The sequence below is a fragment of the Grus americana genome, chromosome 17 (genome assembly GCF_028858705.1).
Source record: "Grus americana isolate bGruAme1 chromosome 17, bGruAme1.mat, whole genome shotgun sequence".
Classification (NCBI taxonomy): Eukaryota; Metazoa; Chordata; class Aves; order Gruiformes; family Gruidae; genus Grus; species Grus americana.
The window spans coordinates 4,227,619-4,251,283 of NC_072868.1; the positions used below are offsets into that span (position 1 = coordinate 4,227,619).

A 23,665-nucleotide genomic window follows, 5' to 3' on the forward strand; every position below is an offset into this window, starting at 1 on the left:
ATGATTTAGTTGTTAGGATTTTTTTTTTTTTCTTTGAGCTGGAGGAAAAAAGAAAACTAAAACTCCTTCTTACAGCAATCTGTTTTTCTCCCTTTTATTTTGTTTTATTTTCTTACCTACGGAAGTCATGTAAGCAAAGTTCTTTGCAGGTGCTAGGGATTTCTGTGATATTTTTTCAAGGTACGGATTGTAGAATGTCACACATTCATTTTTAAACAGTTTTGCTCTCTGATATGAATGAAGCGCAGGGCAGTCAAATGTCAATGGAAGCTTAGCAGCTCACTTTTCCTGCTTCTCTCCAGTTTCTTATTATTAGCCGTGTTTGCAAAAGAGGAGCCTCTTACGTTCGTGGCTTTGTTAGTGTTTTCAGAGCAGGCAGTGTCTCTGCTTTTGCCAATGTCTTTGACATCTCCTCAAAATAAGAAAAGACCCATTTTCCCAGAACAGAGGCATGTTTGGACGTTTTTAAAATAACTTCAATCTTTAACTTGCCCCCCGCCCCGGCTGTCAGTCCTCAGTGCAGTTGGTGTGTCAAAATGCGGTGGAGGCTGCTGTCCTCATTGCCCTGCTTGGGGACAGGGCAAAGCTCCTGCTCCAGCTCTCAGGTTGCACAGACTCAGGTCACACTCTCCACTGGGGCACTCAAAGAAAATCCCCCGTGGGATGGATGCAGACGTCCCATTTACCTCCCAGCGAGCGGTTCTGATCGCTGCCCTCATCCCGTGCCCTCCGCTCTTCCTGGAGCGGCTGACACCCGCTCCAGGGCCTTTCCCTGTGCCAGCCTCTTCAAGGATGACGTAGCACTCCCACTGCTGGGGTGATGCAGGTTTGTGCAAGATAAGTTACTGGGAGGGACAGCTAAGCTCAAAGACTGGTATCACTGTATTTATGGTGCTCCACAACAGTTATGTTAAAAAGTTGTGGGGTTTCCTCTCGTGCAGCTTGTCACGTGCCCTGCATGTCTGACCAGGTGGGATAATCGTGGGTTTCAAAATATTTTCTCATTGCTTTGTTTTTAATGAGGGAAAACTGACCTTGATTTCTCCCCTCTTCAAAATACCCTAAAGGAAGCTAGCCAAGAAGCAGAAGGAGACTCAGACCAGCACGCAGAGGGAGATGGGTCCCGTGGCTACTTCCGACAAGACCTCTACAAAACTCAGTGCTGTTCACAATGAAGAAGCTTTTTCTTCCAGCTGCCAAGATGTTAATGGATTCAGTAAGTTTAACTTGCTTGCAATGGATATGTCCCCCTTGGAGAGCTCTAGGTTCTTGAAAGGACCTATTCCTATGGGCACAATATTGAGGAGCTGGGAATGACAGTGATAGAGATCGTTGCAAAAGCTTGCTAGAAGTCAGTTGTCTGAAACGTCTCTGACACTGCCCCTGTTTTACCTGTCAGATAGGTGGAGAGCATTTCTTCTGACTCTAAATCTACTGAGAATAATTTACAAAGTCTGTTCTAATAACTACATCAGACAGTCAGGAAGGCACATGTTTATTTGTTCTTCAGAAATATTTTTTCCTTTGCGAGTAGAATAGTCAAATCAAATCGGTTAGCTGACTCGTAGGATGAAATAACATTTTCTGTATGGAATTGTTATGAAAGAAAGCATGGTTTCCTGGTTAGAGAACTGGAATGGAAAGACAGCATTTCTTCTTTTGTCTGTGTCCTCGGTTTATTCTTCATACGGGTTCAGTAAAACTAATCTTAGTTAACACTTGTAAACCTCTCAGACCTCTGTAGCTGGAAGTTTTGTGGGTGAAGCAGCACAAAGTCATACTTGAGCCTTGCTAGATGCAGTTTGAGTGCATGGTGGATTTGTAAACTTTTTCATATTAAATAAATTTTAACTTAGACACTATGGGAATGTCAGTCCTTCTTTTGACGCTTAGCCTGCTAGTTTGAACAGGGGACAGCTCTGAAACACGCGTACGTACTAAAACTCTTTTGTCTGTCTTTACCATCTTTAGTGAAGTGGGTTTCCCCCTAATTACTAACATGGAAGTGCTTATGGTACAAAATGTGTTTTATCGTTGAAACCTTTGTAATCTCAGATTGAGTGGGACAGGCTGAGTGAATTCTTCTTTTCCCACTGTCTGTAGGTCATGTCAAATTCCATCTGCATGCGTTGCTGCTGCCACTCGGTGTAACATACCTGTGAGATGGATAAATAGGTGTTTGGGACCGTCAAGGCTAGCAGCGAACACTTCTCTCTGATACTAAATTGACTTGAGTCAAGATCTAATTTTCTCAGGTGCTGAGTAGCTCTGTCTCCTAAGGAAGACAGCAAGAGTTGTCAGTGGTTCATATCTTTGAAAGACAGGATAGCGGAGGACAGCATTGTAACAGACATCCTAGAAACAGCAAAGGTAGCTTGTTTAAAATGTATGGGGGAAATGAAGTTTTTAACACTTTCTTCAGAATCTGGGTTTTTAAAAGTTGGGGTTTTTTTTTTCCAACCAGAAAATAAGAGAAGAGACGGGCTTGGAATGTGACCTCATTTTTTTTTCCCCTTGGTATTTTGAGAGACTAATTAAAACAGCTGAGTCATTTACTTGAAATGGCATCTATAGAAAATAAGTTGTGTCTAATTTTGTAAAAAAGCATCCCTTCAGGTTTTCTTTTTTTGTTTTAAGCAGTTAGTCCTTTGCTTGTCTGACGTCACTGCAGATTTTATCGCTACCTCCCTCTGTAACACAGCCTGAGTCAAGTCATGGGCCGATTCTTTTCTTTTTTTCCTCTTTATATCCATGAGAAACAATTACCAGTAAGCCTTCATGATTTCTCCAAATTTTTTACTGCCAAGTCCAGGATGCTGAGGTGTTGGAGGTAAGTTCTCTTCTGTGCAGTAACGTGCACTTGCTGATACAGGAGTTTTATGGTTAAAAGACTTTCTTTTTTAAAAATTGCCTTAGTAGTGTTGAATACTTGAGGGTTTCTATTACAGGCCTACTCTAACTAGGGGTTGTTCCTCCTAGCTTTTGAAGTCAGCTTGCTTAAGCAACAGTCAGATTCCTTCTTTAAGTTGTCCTTTTGCCTCCCAACAGAAAATAGCAGTTCAGCTATGTCATGCTAGGTAGTCATCCTCTCCATCTTGACCCTCTTGACTTATGGGAGCCTGAGCTGGCTGTAGCAGTGACATGGAGATACCCCTCTCCTTTGTGAAGAAAGCCCACCAAGAGAAGTTAAGTGTTTTCAATCCCAAGGCCACCTTGCTAGCTCACAAAAGGAATAAAATAGAACAAGACAACTTGTTAAGGAGGAAACCTCACAATTATTGAATGACTTGCGAACGAGTTTATCTCCAGATGGCAGTGTCCTTGCGGGGTATGTGTCCTTCCCTTCAGTTTTTCCTTCCTGTCCCAATATTTTTAATGACTTTTCAGACAGCACGAATTCCATGAGTGCCTATAGAAGCCTTTTTCTTCCCCTAGTCCATCCAGCCTGGCCACTGGTCTGCTCCTGCTGCAGGAGGACTTGTGAATGTTCTTGGGTGATCCCCGTCCACCCTCCTGCCGTAGCCCCCCCGTTTGCTGCCTGTCTCGCTGCTGCCTACAGCACCGTCACCCTGCAGGCAGCTCCCACTGACAGGTCCAGCTGCTAGAAAGGCAGAAGCAACGTCCCCCTCGTCATAGCAGGTGCTGCCTGGCACTCTGCATTGTGATGGACACCAAAAGTGAGCAGCTGCCTTTCTGCTTATCAGCCCCTCCTTTTCTGAGGGGACATGGACCTGGGCGCTTTTACAGGCAACTCTGAAAATAACGATGACTCTGTCACTACTAAGAGTTACCATCCTCCTGTCTCTGCTCTTAGTAAAAATGCAGATTTCTTCACCTGCTCCATCTCAGTGCTTTAGGAGGAAATACTTCTATTTTCAATATAAACTCATGCAAACGGCGTCCTCCATAAAATCACGCTGTTTGCATGCAATGGAGACCTTTGTAGAGGCCAGCGCAGTGCTGAGGAGCAGCTGGTGCTGTTGGTCATTTATAGGATTGAATTTTATTGTTTGGCAGAGGTGTTCATTATCAAATGCAATTACATTCTGGAAGATCTGTAGCCTCTGTGCTGGAACAGGGAGACCTCAGATCTTGCTGAAAAGTAGGAGAGAAAAGGGCATTTATCTTTTCTGGTCCAAAGCAAAGCCCCTCATCCCTTTTTCCATCCTACACTGTTAGTCCTTATTCAGGCAGAATTTTTACTGCAGTTTAAACTGAAAGGATTTGATGGACTCAGCCTCTGTCTCTGACACTGTATGGAATCAGAATAGGTATTTGCTGAAAGATAAATTAGTCCATGGCTATTCCAGTTCGTCTGGTTTCACCCAGGGATTATGTGGAGGTGAAGCAGGCTCTTCGTAGTTGTTCATTTTCTCAAACATCTTGCTTTTTAAAAACTAAAAATATATCCAAAATGCATTAAAGGTAGATGATGGTGCTTGCAGTGTTTGAGCCTGCTCCTCAGTGTGCAGGAACGTTTGGAAAGCAGCAGCGTTTTCCTCCGAGGGGCACAGCACAGGCATGGGTAGGCATTGACTCGATGCAGGGTTATTATGAAATGACATGACAAATTGAAGACAAGGTGGACCTAAAATCATCCACTAGCATCTGCGCACTGACCAGAAGGGTGTGCAAGGGGTTGTTATTGCACATAAATTGTGTGCAATTTGGCAGCCCAGGCGTATGATGGGAGAAGCAGTAGTATATCATCTCGGCAGTGATGCACTAACGGTACGTCCTGCTCAAAGGAGCTGCTCTTCTGGCTTTGCAATGCTAAAATGCCACGGATAGGGCTGGTCCAGGAGAATACCATATCACCAGCGTAGCCATCTTGACACCCTTGGGAGGTTTCTGGCAGGAACTGTTTGATTCTGCGGATTTAATCTCTTAAAATGCAGCCACTTCTGCTAGAGACTGATTTATTAGGGTGTGCTTAACTTTTGTGACATCTCAGTTTGGGAGGAGACTGCTTTCCAGACAACCTTCAGGAGTGAGACTGATACAGATTAGGTAGGTGGCTTTACTGTTTCGGGCAGAAGCGCAGTTTGAAGACAGCGTTTTGGAAGCCGTAGGGAACCGAGCGTTGCGTTAGTGAGCACTACTGTAGAGTTAGTGTGCTTTTACTAGCAAGAACAAGGAGATAAGAGGAGGCTGTAGATAAGTGGCACGCAGGGTGTTAAGGATCATTTTTAACCAGGAAACATCTAAAACCGCACCTTTCCATATCCTGCATGTTTTTGCGATGAATCAAACACAACGGTCTTTAGCTTTGCCGTTAAGTCACAACAGACAATTACATGAGGGTCTAGTTCTTATTGCTACCCCGTAGATAATTTTCACTCTTAGGTTACCTGCTAAATGCAGTCCAAGGACTTGTAGGATCATGACCGGGAGATGTTTTCTTTAGTGAAAAATTCTAAAATGAATTTAAAGGAAAAAAAAAAAAAGCCAAATTTCATCAAAGGCATAAAAGGAAAAAATACCAAAATCCCTTTTACTGGTTTTCATGCTGGTTTGGGATTTTTGTGGGGCTTGCTAGTTCAGAAAATCTTACAAAAACTAAGGGAGAACAATTTTCAGACTAGGAAGGGAGCCTCCACCATTCTACGTGACTAGAGGGATCTGTGTGGCCTCACGTGCCACTCCAGGGCATACAAAGAGAATTTTTAATGAAGGCTTAATCTCGATCCTGACGTGAAATCCTCTGGTTAGGAAGCAGCACTGTCTACGCATCTCATCATACAAGCCGCTACCTGACCGATTTTGGGAATGAGCTCTCTAAAGTTTGGGAAACTTGCTTTTTGGTGTTTGGTTTGTTGGGGTTTTTTTCCCCCTTCTGAATCTAGAAATCAGCTCCCTGTCTCACAAATATGATTCATTTCATAAACTTCAGTTGGTAACATTTTTAATCAAACTCACTGAAGTGAGGTGTATATCTTCAGCTGCCTAAGTAATTTATCGTTAGCAATTCCTGGAATGGCAGTACGGCCCAGCAAGTTCTTTTATACTCCCAAATTTCAGAAAATTCGAGTCCTGCTCAAAGCTCTGACTGTTGACTTGCTCTGTGACCCTGGGCAAACAAATTACTCTTTTTAGACCTTATTTTATATATCTGCATAAGCTGTCATGTTCCAAGTACAGTGAGAGAAAGGTCTGATTTAGGCTGACAAACACGGGGAGAAAGTATAAGAGGCCCCAAATGAAAGATGCTTTATGGCTTGAAGGCAGCTGGGGCAGAACTCCAGCAGACTAAGCGATGAGAAATTTGATTATTTTAATGCGTTTTCAAGTGGTGTAAGTCTGAAAATATGGCAGGAGAATGCAGAACGAGCGCGAGTTCATTTACCAGATGATTATAAACTGCTTAGGAGGTAATTCTGCAGACTTCATGAAACTCCCTAGGCTAGCAACTTCTTTGGTTCACCCCATAGAATAACTTGAAATTTTTAAGTGATGTTTGCTCTAGAGATACAAAAATTGCTTCTGAAATTACTTTGATATATACTGAATTTTATCTACTTCTATTAGATTATGGAATAGTTTTTCCTGTGTTATCTATTGTCATCTTCCTGATGTACTGAGATTTGTATTAGCTTGTTTCCCAACATTTTGAGGAGATAAATAAATGCCTGTAACTCTGAGAGTGAATGCAGAATGATAACAAAAGAATATGCCTTCAGAAATGATGGATTACTGTAAGAACGTACATGTATGCTATTGTAGGTATAAACTAGCCTCATAGACTTACTATCAAGAAAAGAATCTACTGTGAAGATGTTGAGCCCTGCCTCCTTTCCATAAATATTCAATTAATATGGAAATAATTGGCGGATTCTTGTCCAGAGAAAGCTACTGCTTTAATGAGAAAAAGCAAGGATGCTTGTCCTGCTGAAAGAACCCAGCTCAGAGGGGGAAGGATTGTAGGACTTGCTATGAACAGTCCTGGGTTGAAGAACAAGTCCCTTGTTATCTTGTATTGTTTTAACCAAAAAAATTGCGACCCTACCTGTCTATTTTTGTGGTATTAGTGTACGCTGTGTTTGAGCAGGCTTATTCTACTGTTACTAGTGCATTTGATTCTCTGTAGTTTGTATTTTGGGGCTTAATTTTAGGGATCTCTTTCCTAGAGACGAAAAGATAAGTTTGTTCCTTTGGTTAAAAAAAAGGATATCTAGACTATAGTCCTATATGTGTATCCTGTGTAGGAACACATTGATTTACAATAACTATAACACTATATTTGGGGTCTGGAGTGCTTATATTAAAGAAAATCCATCATGATGACAATGTAATAAATGTAATATGCATGTCGAGATGAAAAATATAATTCATTTTGATAAGCCTTGTATATCCCATATTACTGTGTTCTTTGAGGAACATTCTCCCTGTTCTCTTTCTCTCTCTTAATATATGTCTAAAGTCTTTTCCTTATGTCTTTCCTACCTAGCATCACCCTCTCCTTGTTCATTTTCTGTCCAAAGCAAAACCCTTCAGAGCAAATCTTTGTTGAATTCCTACTACTCAGGTACTAGTGCCAGACTTTTCTTTCCTTTCTAAATTTTCTTTGCTTTTGTACGTTTCCCAATATGACCTATAGACTGAATCTTCTGAGTGTGAGATACAGCTAACCTTGTTTTCATTTTTTGTAACTTTTTTTTCCTATTGATCTTCTGTTGATTTCCATTGATCCGTGTCGTGTGGGTGAACGGAATTCCATCTCAAAGTATCATCAGACACTGTTCCATCGACCACGCTGTTAGGTAAGAAGACAGGTATGGTGTACTGCACTGCACTGGAGAGCAAACGCGCTCGTTGCATCTTGAAAATAACTCGGAGAGCACTGTTAAGTGGCTGGGCTCCAAAATGATAATTAATCCTGTGGTCATGTGTCGTGTTAATTGGAAAGCCTTTTGTTTTACTCATGCTTTATTATTGCAATTACTTGATTTATTTTTTTTTAATGGAAAGGACAGTTCAAAAATTAAGGTTTAGGAGTTCTATCAAGTATTTGTTGTTTCCTTTTGTGAATGAGATTTGACATTCTGGGCCAAATTCCCACGTGCCGCCTTGCCTTCGGCTCAGCTTTGGCTGGCGCAGGTGGTTGCGCCTGCGCAGCTGGCGTGGCCGAGCCCTGGGACGGAGGCTCAGCTCCGTCTGCCGCCAGGCCTGGGCATAGAAGTGAGGATTTGCATGTCCAAAGCAGGTGGGAGCTCACAGTTGCAAACATAAAGAGTATTTAGAGAAATCGGAGGCTGGGTTTGGGCAAGTGGCCCCAGCTCATTCAGCGTATGCTGAGAGTTAAATGCTGAATACTCCTGCGGTTCGGTGTAGGTTTGAGAGGAGAACAGAAAGGCGGGTTCTGAGAGGCGGAGGCTGCGCTCTGGCTGCTGGTAACTTTAGAGGGAGGTGTTGGTGTTCAGTATCTCTGAAAATTAGCTTTTCTTGTTCAGGTGATAAATAAAGCATCCGGTGTGCAGGTCTTAGCTTTTGGATTTTTAAAAATAATACATTTTTACAGCAAGTTAACAGAGACAGCAAAATTGGCAGAAACCGTTAGCTTATAAAAGAAGTTATCCAGAAACTTACTGGAGGTACGCTCCAGTAAGAGAGTGAGTAATAACAGCCTACAACTTGAGGCTCTCCCTGGAGGATGCTGCCTGCGTGTGGAATCGGAAGGCGGCAATTCCTCCACTATGAATGAGAAAGATGATGTGTGGTTGATCAGAATCTAACCAGTGGTATTTATCAGACCTGTCATTTTGGATTATCTACAGTAAATGTTCGCTTCCAGACACGGTAATCTACTGTGGCTGCTTTAAACATTACTCTGAGCATGTTGAAGGCCTACAGTTAGACCAGGAAAAAATTACAACCGATCGCTTAAGTGCCTTGGCTTACAGACTAGCAGCCAGGGCACAGAGGCTTGGAGGGACTGCCACAGTACACCCGTTTATCCGGCTATCTATCGAAAAGCCGACGGCAGTGAATGAGCCCTCTTCTAACGAGGTGGGGAAGGAAAGGAGTCCTTTTTCCAGAAGGTTTCTTCTCCTTTCCCAGAGACTCAGTGTTGTCAATGGAGAAGTCTAAAAGTGGATTTATCTTTTGGCAGCACTTTAGAAACAGGGCCCAGATGTGCAGTTTGCTGGAAGATGTCAAACTGCTCGCAGGCTGGTACTCAGCATCCATGAAAACTGGACCCTCATGTCAGGGAGCTCTTTTCCCCTCTCTGTCCCAACAGTGAGAATCACGGTGTGAACTGCATGCTTCGTAATCTGCAGCTCAAGGAGCAATAGACGGAGTCGATCTGTACTTTGCATGGGAAACCAAAAGCCATAAAAGCCCCCAAAACTTTCAAAATCCCAAATTTTAGAGAGGTAAAAGAGGAAATAGAAATTAAACTGGTCTTGTGCTTATGTATTCAAAACTCTTTCAAACATAACTTCTACTAACTGCTATATCTGAGTACGGATTAATATCCCTGTTTTACACCTGGGAAGTGAAGTACAGAGCACTTTTAAGACATGGTTTACACAGACGGGTCACACCCCCCCCCACCCCCCCGGTTCTATCTGAATTTAACAGCCACAGGTACTGCAAAACGGCCCTTGGTGTTGAAGAAATTTCTATCTTGTGACTTGAAGACAAATTAAAACCTTGGTATTCTGGCTTCTCAGACAAATGCACCAGACATTGGATGTTGCTGTATGAGCGAAATAAGTTTAATTTTTTGACGTTTATTAATATTTGTTCCTGGGAAAGAAAGAAAGATCTTAAAAAGGGCATCAGTCATGCCACTACCGATATCCATCTTTGGGCACTACCTGCAGTTCGGTGCTATTTGTTCCCATCTGTTATGCCTTCTGCTAATAAATGTCCTGTATCTGCAGTAGTGGATGAATCCCGAGGCTTGGCTGTGACATGATTTGTTGATAGTAAGATATAGGGGGGTTTGGGTTTGCCTCTACCCTAGCCCGTGCCTGATTAATACTATTATATTGAAAGCACGTTTTCAGCTATGTGATTTTCTCATCCGATTGTAGACAACTCTGGATTTAAATGTTTTGGGCAAGCCTCTTCACTAGAGAAGTGAACATTTAATACTAACAAATAAAGGAGGTAGATTTCCCTATTTTTAATACTTCAGTAAGACTCATCTTGTACCAGTACTGTAAGGCCTGAAGAATAAGTACAACCTTAGAGGTTTGTTTTGGAGACAATGTGCACGACCAGTACCTCTTGAAGATGTCATCAGGACAGGCTCTTCAGGAGACCCAGCGTGTCCTTCCCTTGCATCCATCAACATCTCCCGGCAGTATGTAAGGACATTTACCCTTGTTCTCGTTTCAACTACTCAAGAGGATCCTAACAACAAGAGTCGCTGCCCTCCAGAGAGGATGAGGACTGTAGTGCCTGGTAGATCCTTGCAGATGGGCGGAACAAGCCGAGAAAGCTTGCTGTCATGAAGTCTTACACAAAAACTGGCTTGTGCTTAGAAAGACATAGAAATTTGCCCTAATTTCACCCTTCTGTAGCTTGGATGGGCTTTTGCCCGTGCCTAATCAATCTACTGTGGGTATATCCACAACCTGATGTTTGAAGAACTAAAAAGATACTTGAGAGGATGTTGCTGCATTAGTGAGTGTCACCATTGTTGGCTTTTTAAATTGCGGGATGAGTTATTTTTATGCCATGGAAGCTTGAAAATCAACAGCTTGGTCTGTTCGGTTGTATCTGTAGCTTCCCAGGCCACGTCAGCCTCTCGGGAGCAGTGGGAGAGACTTTCACATCAGTTGTGTTAGCTGTGCTAACGTTGGCCTGCAGTAGAATGGGAACAGAGGTGCGCGCTGTTACTTGAGCTGCGTTTCTCTTACATCTCTTTCTGCCTGTGGATGATCAGGTAGCTTGGAAAACTCTCTTCCAGTCTTTAGTGGCTTCTAGTTTTGTCTGCTGATTTGAAGTTGCCAACAGTTTTTCAGCTGTAACTAATGAATTGCTCTATGAGGTAGGTAGATCTGACAGCCTCTTCTCACCAAGGAGGCAAAGAGAGATTTGACTTGGTGAGGTCCAGGCGTTTGAAGAGCTGCACTGTTAGGTATGTACCCAATACTCCCAAGCCTTAGCCCACCTCACCAAAGCATCTTCCTTGCATCGTTAAGGGGGTTTTCTTCTATGCTAGCTGATGAAAAAAAATGTATGCAATAGTTTTTAGAAGATTAGAATACACTTGTGTAAGGTGTTTACCAAGCGATTCTCAAAAATCTCTTTAGAATCTAGAGAAAATTACTTTCTCCAAATTACTTTCTTCAGCTTTTTTTTTTTTTTTTATTATTATGCACATGTGGCTTCTTCATAGCCCTTGAAATGAAAGATGCATCCTCCGGTCTCTGTCAAGCCTGGTGTCAGAAGGCTTTTTGTTAAGAAATGTGTCTTTTTACACCTCAGTTGGTATCATTAGACAAATGATGGTTTGACTTTGGTTTGCCATACCACTGTTTGTATTGTATATAGCATATTATAGCTGGATATTTATCATATAATAAAGCCTTGATGCACACAAAAAGCAAATTAATTTCACCAGCTTGAACCATATCCCTGGTGTAAGGGGAAGAGATATTAGCCATGCTGTAGTCATCCTTGGAAGATGTCAAATAATTGACAACCCTTACTCTAGTGTAGAGAGACTGGGTATGTGTGTAATTAAATCCATCACAAACACCACTCAAAATATAATTTATTTTGTGCAAAGGATGTCTTATCGTGTTACACACTTGCCAAGGCTAAGAGAATAAAAATATAAACAAAGATGATAGGGCTGTCATTTCAGACACAGAAGGAATTTGTGGTTATTAAAGGAAAAGTTTTGAAAGAAACTTCTCTGCATGTACAAGATGAGACATCAGTACAGCGTTACTTTTAGCAGTTTGAGGCCTAGGTTAGTTTTCCGGTCAGAAGGCAGCATCATACTCTGCGTCCAAATATCTGTGTCTCGGGCTAACACAACTGTGTTTATGAAACAAGATGACATCTGTAAAAGGATCTGAAGTTTCAATCCCCAAAGCTGCTCTGGATGAACCGGTCCCCTCCCAGGAGCCTTACTGGGACGTTGCACAGGGCGGTGATCGTACAGAGCCACTTCCAGGCTGGGAATCTAATTTCTCAGCTGTTCTTCATCTTATCTGTGACATCTATGGAGAAGTTTATCAGTTTTTCTGTGGAGGGAGACATATTTATTTTACTTGGGTAGCAGCAAAAGTATCTAATACAAGGTGTTGTAGCAGCAGGCAAGCACAATATCATCTCACCCTCAGGGTTACTCCTCAAATGGGGGAGATGCCACCTAGCTGGCCTCTGCTCCAGCCTTCCTCTGCATGCTGGACACCGTTAGCTTTCTCTTGGCAGAGGAAGAGCTCAGAGTTTACTGCAGCAAGTTCACGTTTATTTCTCCAGCAAAGAAGAGAGTTGCAGGAGCACCGTTTTGTAAGCGGGGAGAGTTTGTGGATATTGAAAGTGGAGTCAACATTGTTAGATTCCGTTACCTGCAGTTACGCCCTAAACAGATAAGCTGAGATGCCTGAAGAGTTTCCCTATCAGGCCGGTTAGGTGAGAGCCAGCGAATCATTGATTTAACATCCTATACAAAATCTCAGGGTATTCTGTGAACTCTTAGGCTGCTAATGAAAGTGCCAGCTTCCAGAAATCGAAATATCTGCATTGGCAACAGACACCTTAGTATGGGGAGAGAGGGTGTTGCCCTAAAAAGGGTTAACAAACAAGCTGACAGCATATTTTGCTATCGCAGCTGCCAATAGTAGAAATGATCCTCTTACAAACAGCATGTTTCCAGCAACATGCAGAATACCTGTTTTATTTACAGCTGCACAGAAAGAACTGGGGAAAATTGGAAATGGTTCTAGGAAGGAACTGGAGCCCCGAACAGCCTGCCCTAATGAGACTTCAGAAGCTCTCAATTGATTTACTTTATCAAAGAGAAACTGAAGAAGTGATTTGATCAGTGCCTGCATGGGTCAAGATTTCAAATCCTCAGAGGGCTCTTTAATCTACCAGAAGGTATAATAAGATTCAGTGCCTGTAAGTCGAAACTAAGCAAAATCAAATTGCAATTAAGAAATGTTTAGACAGCAAGGGTAATTAACCGTTGCCACAACTTTTGGGGTCAGAATGGAATCACCATCTCTTGAAATGTTTTAATTTGGATTATTTCTCGGAGCTCTATTCCATCTTTGGTATGCAGTGGTATGTGTTGCTATCAACAAAATGAGGACATATGACTAGAAAGAAGATGTGCATATGAAACATAATCCAAAAAAAACCTGATGCACGATTCTGTATGTTTAGTAGTTTCTGAGTATTAGAGCGAATTATCTCAAGCATCTTTCCAGAAAGATCTATTTTCTTGATTTGCTTTTCTCACTGAAAACTCATAAAAGGCACGCATGCTTCAGAGGTACTGCCGAAACTTCAGTGAAAGTCTTGGCCCATTTGTCCCACAAACCCATCCTCATTTGCCAGGGAATGGGGGCATGTTTGTGAGAACGGGACGGAGACAAGGGACTGTGGGAAATTGCTGTGACTTGCCTTTAGTGCAACAATTAAAGCAGAGGTCTGACTTTGCTGAGGGGCTGGTACTTTTGTTGTCTTTTCCAGTAATAACGGTGCCAAAAGGAACGAGATGTAGTTTCTAGCTGCAACCTGCAGGAAAAGCAAAGCCTGTTTGCAAGCCCTCCAAAGACTCTTTTGGTTGATTGTCCTAGTGAGAGATCAGTTTGCTGCTCCCTCCCGTCCTACCTGCATTTTGAATTGTTCACAGAATTGCTGTAAACAGAGCAGGTCTAGCGCCTGGCTTGAGTGCCTCATTAACCATGCTTAGGTTCAGGCTCATGGCGTGATTAGACGGAGAAGGAACAATACGTTTCTTGCATCAGGCTTTATTAGCAGAACATACGAACGCTAGGCTCGCCTCATACAGAGCAATCGCTCTCCGTAAAAGCCCCTCCGCTCTTTCCTTGGCCCAGATAAAATGCTGGTGGGAATAACTGACAGCCGTCCTGAGCTGGTGCAGATGTCGGGCTTGGGTGCTCTTCCAGTAGCGCAGAGGCCGTTCAAGGTGCGTTTGTCACGGACGTCCAGAGGATGGTGATCTTCTGCCTGCCTGAGCTCTGCGTGTCGTCGGGCTGAGAGCAGGATGACTCAGATTGCGTGACACTTTTCTCGAAGCAGAAACACTTGGGCGAGAGGCACGCAAACAGCGTGATGCCACGGGCCACGTTGCAAGAGCTGTTAGTACAATCGGTGATTTTTACACCGGTTTTTATCTGTCTGACCAAAGAGACCAGAGGCACAATTGATACGATTGATCTGACTCTGGCTTTGCAGTTTTTCTTTGGTGCTGGGCAGCTGCTTCTGGTTCCAGATCCATAACAGGGGCACCTGCTTTGAGGGAAGTTACTCTGGAAAGGAGGGGGCACCACCTGCCTGGCTTTCACCTCTCCCTATGATACTTCTCTCTGAGAAGAGCGCCAAGTATACCAGAATTAAAGGATCTGATGAAGAGAGAAATTAATAATTGCCTGCAAAGGAGCTGACTGATCTGAGCTACGTTTTACAAGTAGCCTGTGCTCTGCAGGTGCCCTGACTGTATTAGCACTAGAACCGCACGTTAGTTTTAAGACTCCCTCTCGAATAGGGATATCGTAATGTTTTTTAATTGGGGCTGATAAAAATGTGGCATTACTTGTAGGTTCCTCAGAGAAGCCAATTGTGAAATTGGGTTTGTATTAAACTTAATGATGGAAAATTAAGCATAGTACGTCTGTCGGAAATGGTCCGCAATAAAAATCTTCTCCTCTCCATTACAGGAGGTTAATAGGGAATAGGGGAGGAAAGATGCACTGGGAAAGCGAATCCAACTAGGGGAATTAATAAGCCTTGAAATTCCCTCTGTTCAGAGTTCTCACACTGTCATTAGCCGGAGCATTAGGGATGATTATACAAATGCTTTGGATGTTACTCTTCCTTAAATCCCAAATTTATTCACATTTTGTATGTAAGGGTTGCTTTGCTAGAGCCATAGCTCTGTAAATCTCTGAGTGTCCTGGGAATGCGACTATGTTTTGGAGAACCTGGGATTCAGAAATCCTTAAATTCGGTAGCCTAATCGTCAGAGCAGATGATCGCTTTGTGCTAATTTATTTCAGAAGAAGCAGGATGCGTTCAGCATCTCTGACTTCTCGCACTAGAGATCAGCTTGCCCTGCGGCAGGGTCCACTGCTGTCATTCCTTTCTCCTCCTCGTAGTCCTGCAACTTCAAAACACAGCATATGCCCATCTTGATATCTTTCCCCTAATATAACAGTAAACTAGCTAAAGAATTATTTGTCGTGTTTTGTCACGTCATCGTTTCACCCACTGCCGGGAAGGCGATGTAATGTCCTCGGCTGTCTGCTCCCACCCAGCTTTGCGGTGAGGGACACAGCAGAGATCCGGACTGGTTCTGATCAAAACTCCACGGCGATTTCTCAAGGATATGAATGTTTGCAATAGCACTCGGGCTGTATTTCTGCCTCACAAAAATCACCCTGAAATTGCAATTTGATTTATTTATTCTTTATCCCTTCGAAAACCTGACTGTGGTGTTGCTGACAGGGGATGCTGTTCGGGCTCTTTGTCAGTAAGCTTTCCGTAAGAAACAAGCCTCGTGTATGCAGTCCGATGGGGGGTACGGACAGTTTGAGGGAGATACGGTTTCTGTTGGTTTCTGTGGTTGGTTTGGGGTAAGACCAGACAGCATCGGTGCAGACTGTTAAGGCCTGTATGTGCAGCATCTCGGCTGCCTGTAATCATAGTTAAAACCAGTAGTTTATTTGACCAACTAGTTACATTTGGTCAACTCTGGTAGATAAGAAACTAAATTTTTCATCTAATCGGAGTTTCTGTTGTTAAAAATAACTATTGTGACAGTCAAATGTTTGGTTATTTAAGCTCTTTTCTATTAGCTCACCAGGAATATTTTTTTAGAGTTTTGCTGGGGATATGAGAGTTTACAATTCCACCTGTGTAGTGATAGAGATTTTTTTAAAATCCATTTCTTTCAAAAAGAAACTTTTTCTGTTGAGTTTACGGATCTGAATTTTAAGTTTCTGCATGCAAGATAACTGTATTTTTGTGTTGGTTTAATATTTCTGATAATATTATATCTTTGTAATTGACATATAAATTTTAGGTCTGAACTAGCAGTGCGGTTTAATTTGCCTCTAACATCCTGTGTAACTTATTTGAAATGCTAATAATTTGTTTGCTGTTAACTTGGGCCCCTTTCAGTTATCTCGTACCGTGCACCCCAAATCCCGCTTGAATATCTGACTCGTCTGTATGTATCTTTCCGTCGTGTTCTTTGCAGGTTTCTGAAGCGAGGTACGTCATGCGATTGGAGTCGATGCCGAGCTCACCCTTACAAAACGTGCTGTTTCGCTGTGTGTGCTGTATCCTCGTTAGCCTGACAGGCCATTTACTCTGTTTCCCATCTCTTGGGGTTTGTCTCCTTGACACAAAAAATATTCAAGTGTGATTTAGTCATTCTAGGCAGCCGTAGGCAACTGTGTGTTTCCTACTTATTTCTTTACTTTCTCTTGCCTGCACCAACCTATGGGGTGGTGGAGAAACAGATAAGCAAACGGAGCGAGAATGAGAGTGAAATACCAGATAGGTGAAAGCTTGTTTTGCCTCCCTGTCTTTAAAACAGACAGTAGCCATGGAGAGATGACCCAGCCAACCCTGACTATCCAGACCCACCCGTACCGGAGCTGCGAGCCGGTGGAAATGTCCTACCCCCGGGGACAGTTCCAGCCAGCCATCCGAGTGGCCGACCTGCTGCAGCACATCACCCAGATGAAGCGAGGACAGGGCTATGGATTTAAAGAGGAGTATGAGGTGAGAGGAACCTTCGCTCACACGAATAAGTAGAGAGGTTGCAGTCACAAAGGACAGATGTTGGGGAGGGGAGGATAACTGTTTTTAAAGAGCTGCTTTTCCTTAATTCACTTACCGTCTTAATCCTTTCCTTTCTCCCTCTTACTTCTGTTACGAGGGTAGGATTTTACAGCACTAGCAATCTTTGGTGGCCCTCTAGCCCAAAGAGGAGGAGTTTACTACAGCCGTAAGAAAACGACATTGTGCTCATGCACTAGCACGTGCCCTCTCTCCTGTAAAGAGCAGATAGATAGTAAATATTTAACGGGTGCTGAACTCAGTGAAGGACTTGGGATCCCCTAGTCCCTTTCCTTACTGATGTGCTTTCGTTGACAGTAAAGCAAGCCAGCATTAAGAAAAGGAAGGGCTTGAGCTTTTGGGGAGCTCCAAATACTCTGTAACAATCGATCAAATTAAATCACAGCATAATGACCTGATTGCACAATTGTAAAGGCAAAGGCAGGAACCTCGTGTAGCTTAAACGACGGTGGAGTTTTGCAGTATGCTCAAACCTCTGGCTCAGCATATGTTTGACTGATGTACTCTTCCAACTCTGTGTGAGGAGAGAAGCAAGGAGTAAGCTGCAAAAATGAAAGCAGCCCTCCTCCACCCCCCGCCTCTTCCCCCCGAGCTGGAATGACCAGGAATGTAATCCAAATGACAAAAAGAACCATGGCATTGGGGAGGAGTTGGAAGAGGAATATACATTTAGAGGAGAGAGAACAGAAGAGGGAAACAGCATCAAACACGTGAGACTTTGCCCTAGCAAGCGATAATTATAATGGATGTAGTAAGCTTGTGGGAAGGCAAGAAGCAATTAATATGCATTGTGGCATTAAAACTACTTAAAAATAACATAACAGCTGTGAAAAATAAGTTACTTAATGAAAACAGCTCACTTTTCCACCCTGCAAGTAAGAGTCCATGGAGTTTGTATCATTGATGCTGGGGTTTGCTGTAATTGAGAGGCAATCTTTTCCTGGTGCTCACCAGGGAGTACTTTTTTAATCAGATGGCATCGGAGACTGTCATAACAAATGTTTCTGGTAACTGTATGTTAACCAGGTCTAGTCACTCATGCCCCACAATCAAGCACGCTAATTAAACTATCAATATAAAGAGCTCTGTTTAATATTGAAAAAGGGTAATAATTCTCCTGGGAGATTTACTTAGCCCCCCCCTTGGCCTCCGTTTCCATGAATAGTACCCAAAACTACATTCAGCTCAATTACTGATGCCCTAAGATCTAGTTCTTGATGTTCAAGAAGAAAACAGGTGCTGGCATATATGTAATTTTCTGGCACTGGCATTGGTAATTATCAAAATAACACATTAGCATGAAAAATGTCAATGCAACTTTCAGCTCCACAAGTTCTGCCTTTCCCAGAAAGTGCTATCTACAAACGTATATAATGACGATGAGATTATATAGATTTGCATAATTCTTTTCTTTACAAGAAATAGCCTGGAGAATGCCACAAGCTCTCAAATCACATGTGCCATTCTACCCTTCAATCGGAGGTAATTGCCGGAAGTAGCAGTTGTTTTCAATGGCAGAATTTGGTTTTCAGAGCACGGGACGCAGGCAGCACTTCAGCTCCAAATAGCTTTCAGCCACCACCAGTACCACAGACGCGGCGAGGATGTCGAGGGGTGTTATAACTCCTGGAGGCAGGAGGGTTCGCTTGGCTGAGTGGTGTCTCGGACCGGAATCTGGAGGAACACAAAGCAGCAAAACCGGCTTTGCAAAATGTTTTGCGGAATGGTTGATCAAGTCTTAAAAAAGAAAAGGCCTGAAACTCTATTTGATGTCTCTCTTAAAATGTGTTTTCATACACTAATATCAGTGTCACCTCCAAATATGTTTTTTCTTCTAAGGAGATGATTTTCTACTTTGCAAATTGATAGCATAAATTACAGCCTATTTAGTGACATGTTAGCAAATAATTTTACTCTCAGGAAAAATCACTTTGAATGGAGAGTATCACTCACGCATGACAATCTCTTATCTCTGTAAATTCTCATCTCCGCTGAGTAACCTGCAAATTGCATTCGATATTTGTTTAAAGCACCCCTTCACCTACAGACCATTAGAGCGCAGGCAGCATGCTGTGCCGAGAGCACCTAGAAAAATACTTCCGGTGCTTGCATCTTGCACGTTAACTCCCCACGGAGATGAAAAGCAGGATGCGATTGTGTAAGCTGTGTCACTGCTAGTGTGAAATGGAGGATGACTGTGTGTGTGACCGTGGGAGTCTGTCAGCACTTGCCACGCGTGTGATATTTTGGGTCTGCCTGCTGCGCCTGAGGCCAAAGTGGAACTCGGGTGGTTTTGGCTGCTGCTGCTGTTTAGCACTAAAATGTGTGGACCACAAGAGAGAAATGTGTCGCTGGCACTGGGTGTAGATAGCACTGTTTGGGATTAGGCACAGCCGTAAACATTTAAATGGGACACGTTTAGATGTCACCTGTTCCTCTTTCCGAACGTATCAGCCCTGATTTGTTGTGAGCTGCGGGACCGGTCCCGTAGACTTACCGCGAGCACCAATTACTGGCTATGGAGATAATAAGCTTAAGTATCCAAACTTATTTTCCACTATGATTTTGGATGTCACTAAAGTACATTCTCCTGCTGTATTACTGAGACCGTTCAGTTATTCTGGAGTTTGTGGCTCCTTCCTCAAGCATCTTAGTACGAGAGTCTTCAGCTTATTGAAGTCAGCTCTGGATTTTAACCCTTTCATCTCTGCCTGGCTGCACATCTTCCAGCTGATGGGAGGACCAGGTCCTGTGGGTCAGGCTCTGACGTGACAGTGCACAATGTTTGGCAGCAGGAAGTTACTGTAGATGCTGTCCTTGGACATTGTTGGCTCAAGGCTTTGCTACGAACCGGAATGGGGAACTGAACTGGCCAAAATATCTCTTTTCAGGTTTTTTTTTTTTTGCTTGTTTGTTTGTTTTTTTTTAAATCCAAAGCAGTTTTTAACCTTGGGTCCCAGCAGAGCTGTGGGAGCAGTTCTGCCCCCACCGTTGAGAAGGTGGTGGCTGCAGGGAAGAGGACCGGGACTCTGTGGCAGGCTTTGAGATGTTGCCTTTGGCAGCAATACTGCAGCATTGGGGTAGATCAGTGCAGATGAATGATTCAAGTTTTTGTGTTTAAATTAAAAACAAACAGCGAACTAACTAAACGCATCCATTAGGAATTTAAATTGACTTGCAATGAGCCTCAATTTAATGTGATCACTTTAGTTATGTTTGGGCCATGGTGCTTAGAAAGCTTGATTGAGATGAAGCTGACTTTTAGAGACCTATCCTTGTAATTTCATATAAAAATTAGATCAATTTTAGTTTAAAAAGCATCATTGTACCATAAATTCCACTACTGGGAAGATATTTCAGTATAAATTTTACAAAACTTCTCTAAAAGAAGAAAAGCCTAAAAATCAAGTCCATATTTTTGAACACTGAAATTTTGCTGGTCACAAATCAAAGAAAGAAGGGAGAGCATTTCCTGTGAAATGCGGATCAAATACCAATGCCCGAGTGATCTATCCTGATCTACCGTTGCTGAGAATGCAGAGAGAAACAGAAATATTAACCCTTTTTGCTGTAATAGAAATGCTTACTGTACAAACAAAACCTGAAGGAACAGAACATTAGGTCTGCTCCTCTTTTTCTGGATGCAACCGAATTCATTATCATTTATATTTTTGCCTCTGTATTTCTAATGCGGTTTCGATTCTTGGTGCTGCATTTTTAGCGATCTCGCAGAAAAATGATTTTCGCTGTACCACCCGTGTACCTGCAGTTACTCCAATTTATTCATCTGGTGCGTATAAAAGTCGGGGATACAAGGTACGCCTCTGCAAAGGCAGTTCGTGTTCCTCACCACCCAGAGCTGTGCTTCCTCTCTTCAGAGATGGATAGTTCAGTGAAAAGCAGAGATTTCTCTGGTATTGAATTGAGATAAAAAATCCTGGACTCTTAAATCTTTGGAGGCTATATCAGGCAAATATAAAAACATCAATTTCAATGGAAAGTTTCATGTTCAAATCACATGAAAGGGTAGGGTTTGTTGGAAAGGGATTTATTGGACCTGAATGTATTTTCTTTGTCCAAGATAGCTTCTCCCACGTGGAAGTCATGAAAAAAGATTTTCTTCTTTTTTTTTTTTTTTCCTTTTTCTTTTCAGATGGCTATGATTAGATGTCTAATGACTGTTGCCATTCTCTGGTCAATCTGCTGTAATTTGATAATAGTGGAAAAATAAGGCACCTTTTTCCTCAGTCTTTGAAGATGAAAATGAACCTTCCTCACCTCTTTTCTTTTACTCAGGGATTTTTTTTTTGTTGTGTATGGGTTTATCGGTTGGTTGGGGTTTTTTTTTTTGCTCAGGAGATGAGCTGCTATTTGGAAACAGCTGTCAGTAAAGGAAATATATGTGTGATCAAAGCCCTCACCAATTACAGGGTTATTACTGTTTCTCCTGGGCTTTTGAATAGGAACTCACTGTCCCTGTCTTTTGTCAGCAATGCTCCTGGCAGTGCTGCAGTGCCTGACATTTTCTGTCCTGGAACCCCTCTGGGAAAAATTCACAGTGATCTGGTCTGCCAGGGGTTTGCTCATATTAAGTTTAATTGTAATGTCAGTGTTGTAGATCCTAATAATTGTGTCTCTCTCCTATTGTGTTCAGGCACTGTAATAGACCTGGATGGCTTGGGAAGATGAATATAAATTCATTTTCTAGCACAGCTGTGTCAAACTACCCGCTGCTAGCTAAGGCAGATACAATTCAGCAATGATTGCAGTATAAAACCCCCGTAATTCCCTAGGGACCATAAATAATACAATTTATAATGTTGCTGTTGATTTTAGTAACGTAGGATCATGTTAGAGAGTAGATCTTGGTGGAGGCAGATCTAGCGAGGAAAGCCGGTGGGAGCTGCTGTTCTCTGCGGCTGTGTTTTCGGCACAAGGCAGGGCTGGGCTGGCTGCGGCCGACAGCAGATCCTGGCTTGCCGTCCAGCTGAGGTGCCGGTGCCGTTGCTGTTCCGGCACAAAGCACTGCTGCTGTGATCACCCCGTGCTGACGTCCCCGAGCGTCCTGCGACAGGGAGAGGGACCGTCCTGCTGCCGGGCAGTCTGGGCCGTCTTCCAAGGAAGGCGAGACCATCGTCCACCAGATCCTGTGACAACTGCCGTTCTCCTGGCCCTGCCTTGAAAATCCTTCCCGGACGGCTCTCGAGGGGAAAGTGGCTCCTTTGGGTGTGTTCAGAATAGTTGCAGGGCCAAGCGGTAGGGTGGGGTAGCTCTGCGTGCTGCCGGTAGCCTTACCCCATCCTTTCTCAACTCAAAGAGCAGATTTTAGGAAAATGACTGTGTATTTTCATGCTTCATGAGCATGTTCTACCTCCTTTTGCCTCTCTTCCCTACATGTGATCTAAACCCCTGAGCTTTTTTATTTTTCCCCAAAGAAAGCCAGCTAGTGGTTTCTATTGCATCACCCCATTATTAGTACAGAAATAGGTGAAACCACTGTATCTGTTTTTAACTTAAATATGAAAGACTGAGCACTGTGTTTCAGCCATCTGGGTTTTCTTAGAAGTGTATGTATGTGAAATCTCCCCAAACCCTGTTCTACAGGGCAAATGAGGTTAACCTGTGACTGCGCAGCCAGAAACAAATTCCCCTGATCCTTTTAGATCTGAAGTAGCAGGAGGAAAATGATTCTTTGCTGGCAGAAGCCAAGAGATGCAAATGGTCTGCACCAAGCTCTGCTTTTTGCATTAGTGGATGTGCCCTTTCCTCAAAAACAGCTGTTTGCTTGGGTGACTACTGAATTATGCAGCGCCTTTATTTTTGCCCTGCTCGCTCATCTTAATCCACCTGAAGGCATTGGCCAGATTTTTATAAACACTCTGCTATTGTTTATTTTGCAGGCGCTACCCGAGGGGCAGACGGCTTCCTGGGATACAGCCAAGGAAGACGAAAACCGCAATAAGAACAGATATGGAAACATAATCTCCTGTAGGTGTAAATTCACATTAAACTGAGCTTTCTGTAAGATTTTGTATGCAACCTGTGGAAAAGGGTGTGCTTGAGAATCTCACTAGAAGCTGCTTCACAGTGCCGAGTGTTCAGTAGTTCAATCTGTTTGTTACAGGCTATGTCTCTATGAATTTTTTTCATTTTATTTAATGGGGTTTTTTCGTTGTTTTACATAAAGCCATTGCATGACTTTATGGGTTTTTTACGCATTTTCTATCTACCTTGCTTTGTGCTTAATCTTTGTAGTTTAAGGGCTAAATCCTTTTGTCAGATTTTTGCAGTGAGTGATGATGCCCATTTTCTGTCCATTTTTACTGCATGACCCGGAGCTTTCAGTGCCATGAACGGGAGCATAAAAGGAGATGCAGATGTATCAGCTTTTTAGATATGGATCAGACTTTCTCCTTCCTTGTGGTCAGTAACCAGTGGAGCTTGTCCCCAGAGAGCTGGCTGGATGTGTGGGACAAGCTTAGCTTCTGCCTCAGAATTGGAATAAGGCAGCTGAAAATGTACTAAAACTTCTTAGTTTTACTTCTTTCGATAACCGATTACTGTTGATGTTAGAGGAATATTGATACGTCGCAGAACTGCAGGGCAGTGAAGGACTCCATAAAATCATTTAGGTCAGCTT

At 42.9% G+C, this 23,665-nt stretch overlaps 1 protein-coding gene across 2 annotated transcripts in view; it reads left to right on the plus strand.

Annotated features, from left to right (window-relative positions):
* The window catches only part of PTPRT (protein tyrosine phosphatase receptor type T), a 280,775-nt gene that overhangs the window by 218,702 nt on the left and 38,408 nt on the right, over nucleotides 1-23,665 (plus strand). The window contains exons 13-16 of one of the 2 annotated variants that reach the window (XM_054845732.1): nucleotides 1,068-1,216; nucleotides 7,725-7,760; nucleotides 16,760-16,947; nucleotides 22,926-23,013. In XM_054845732.1, coding sequence (XP_054701707.1) covers nucleotides 1,068-1,216; nucleotides 7,725-7,760; nucleotides 16,760-16,947; nucleotides 22,926-23,013 — 461 coding nt within the window. The remainder of the gene's footprint in view (nucleotides 1-1,067; nucleotides 1,217-7,724; nucleotides 7,761-16,759; nucleotides 16,948-22,925; nucleotides 23,014-23,665) is intronic. The other variant, XM_054845733.1, reaches the window with a different exon arrangement.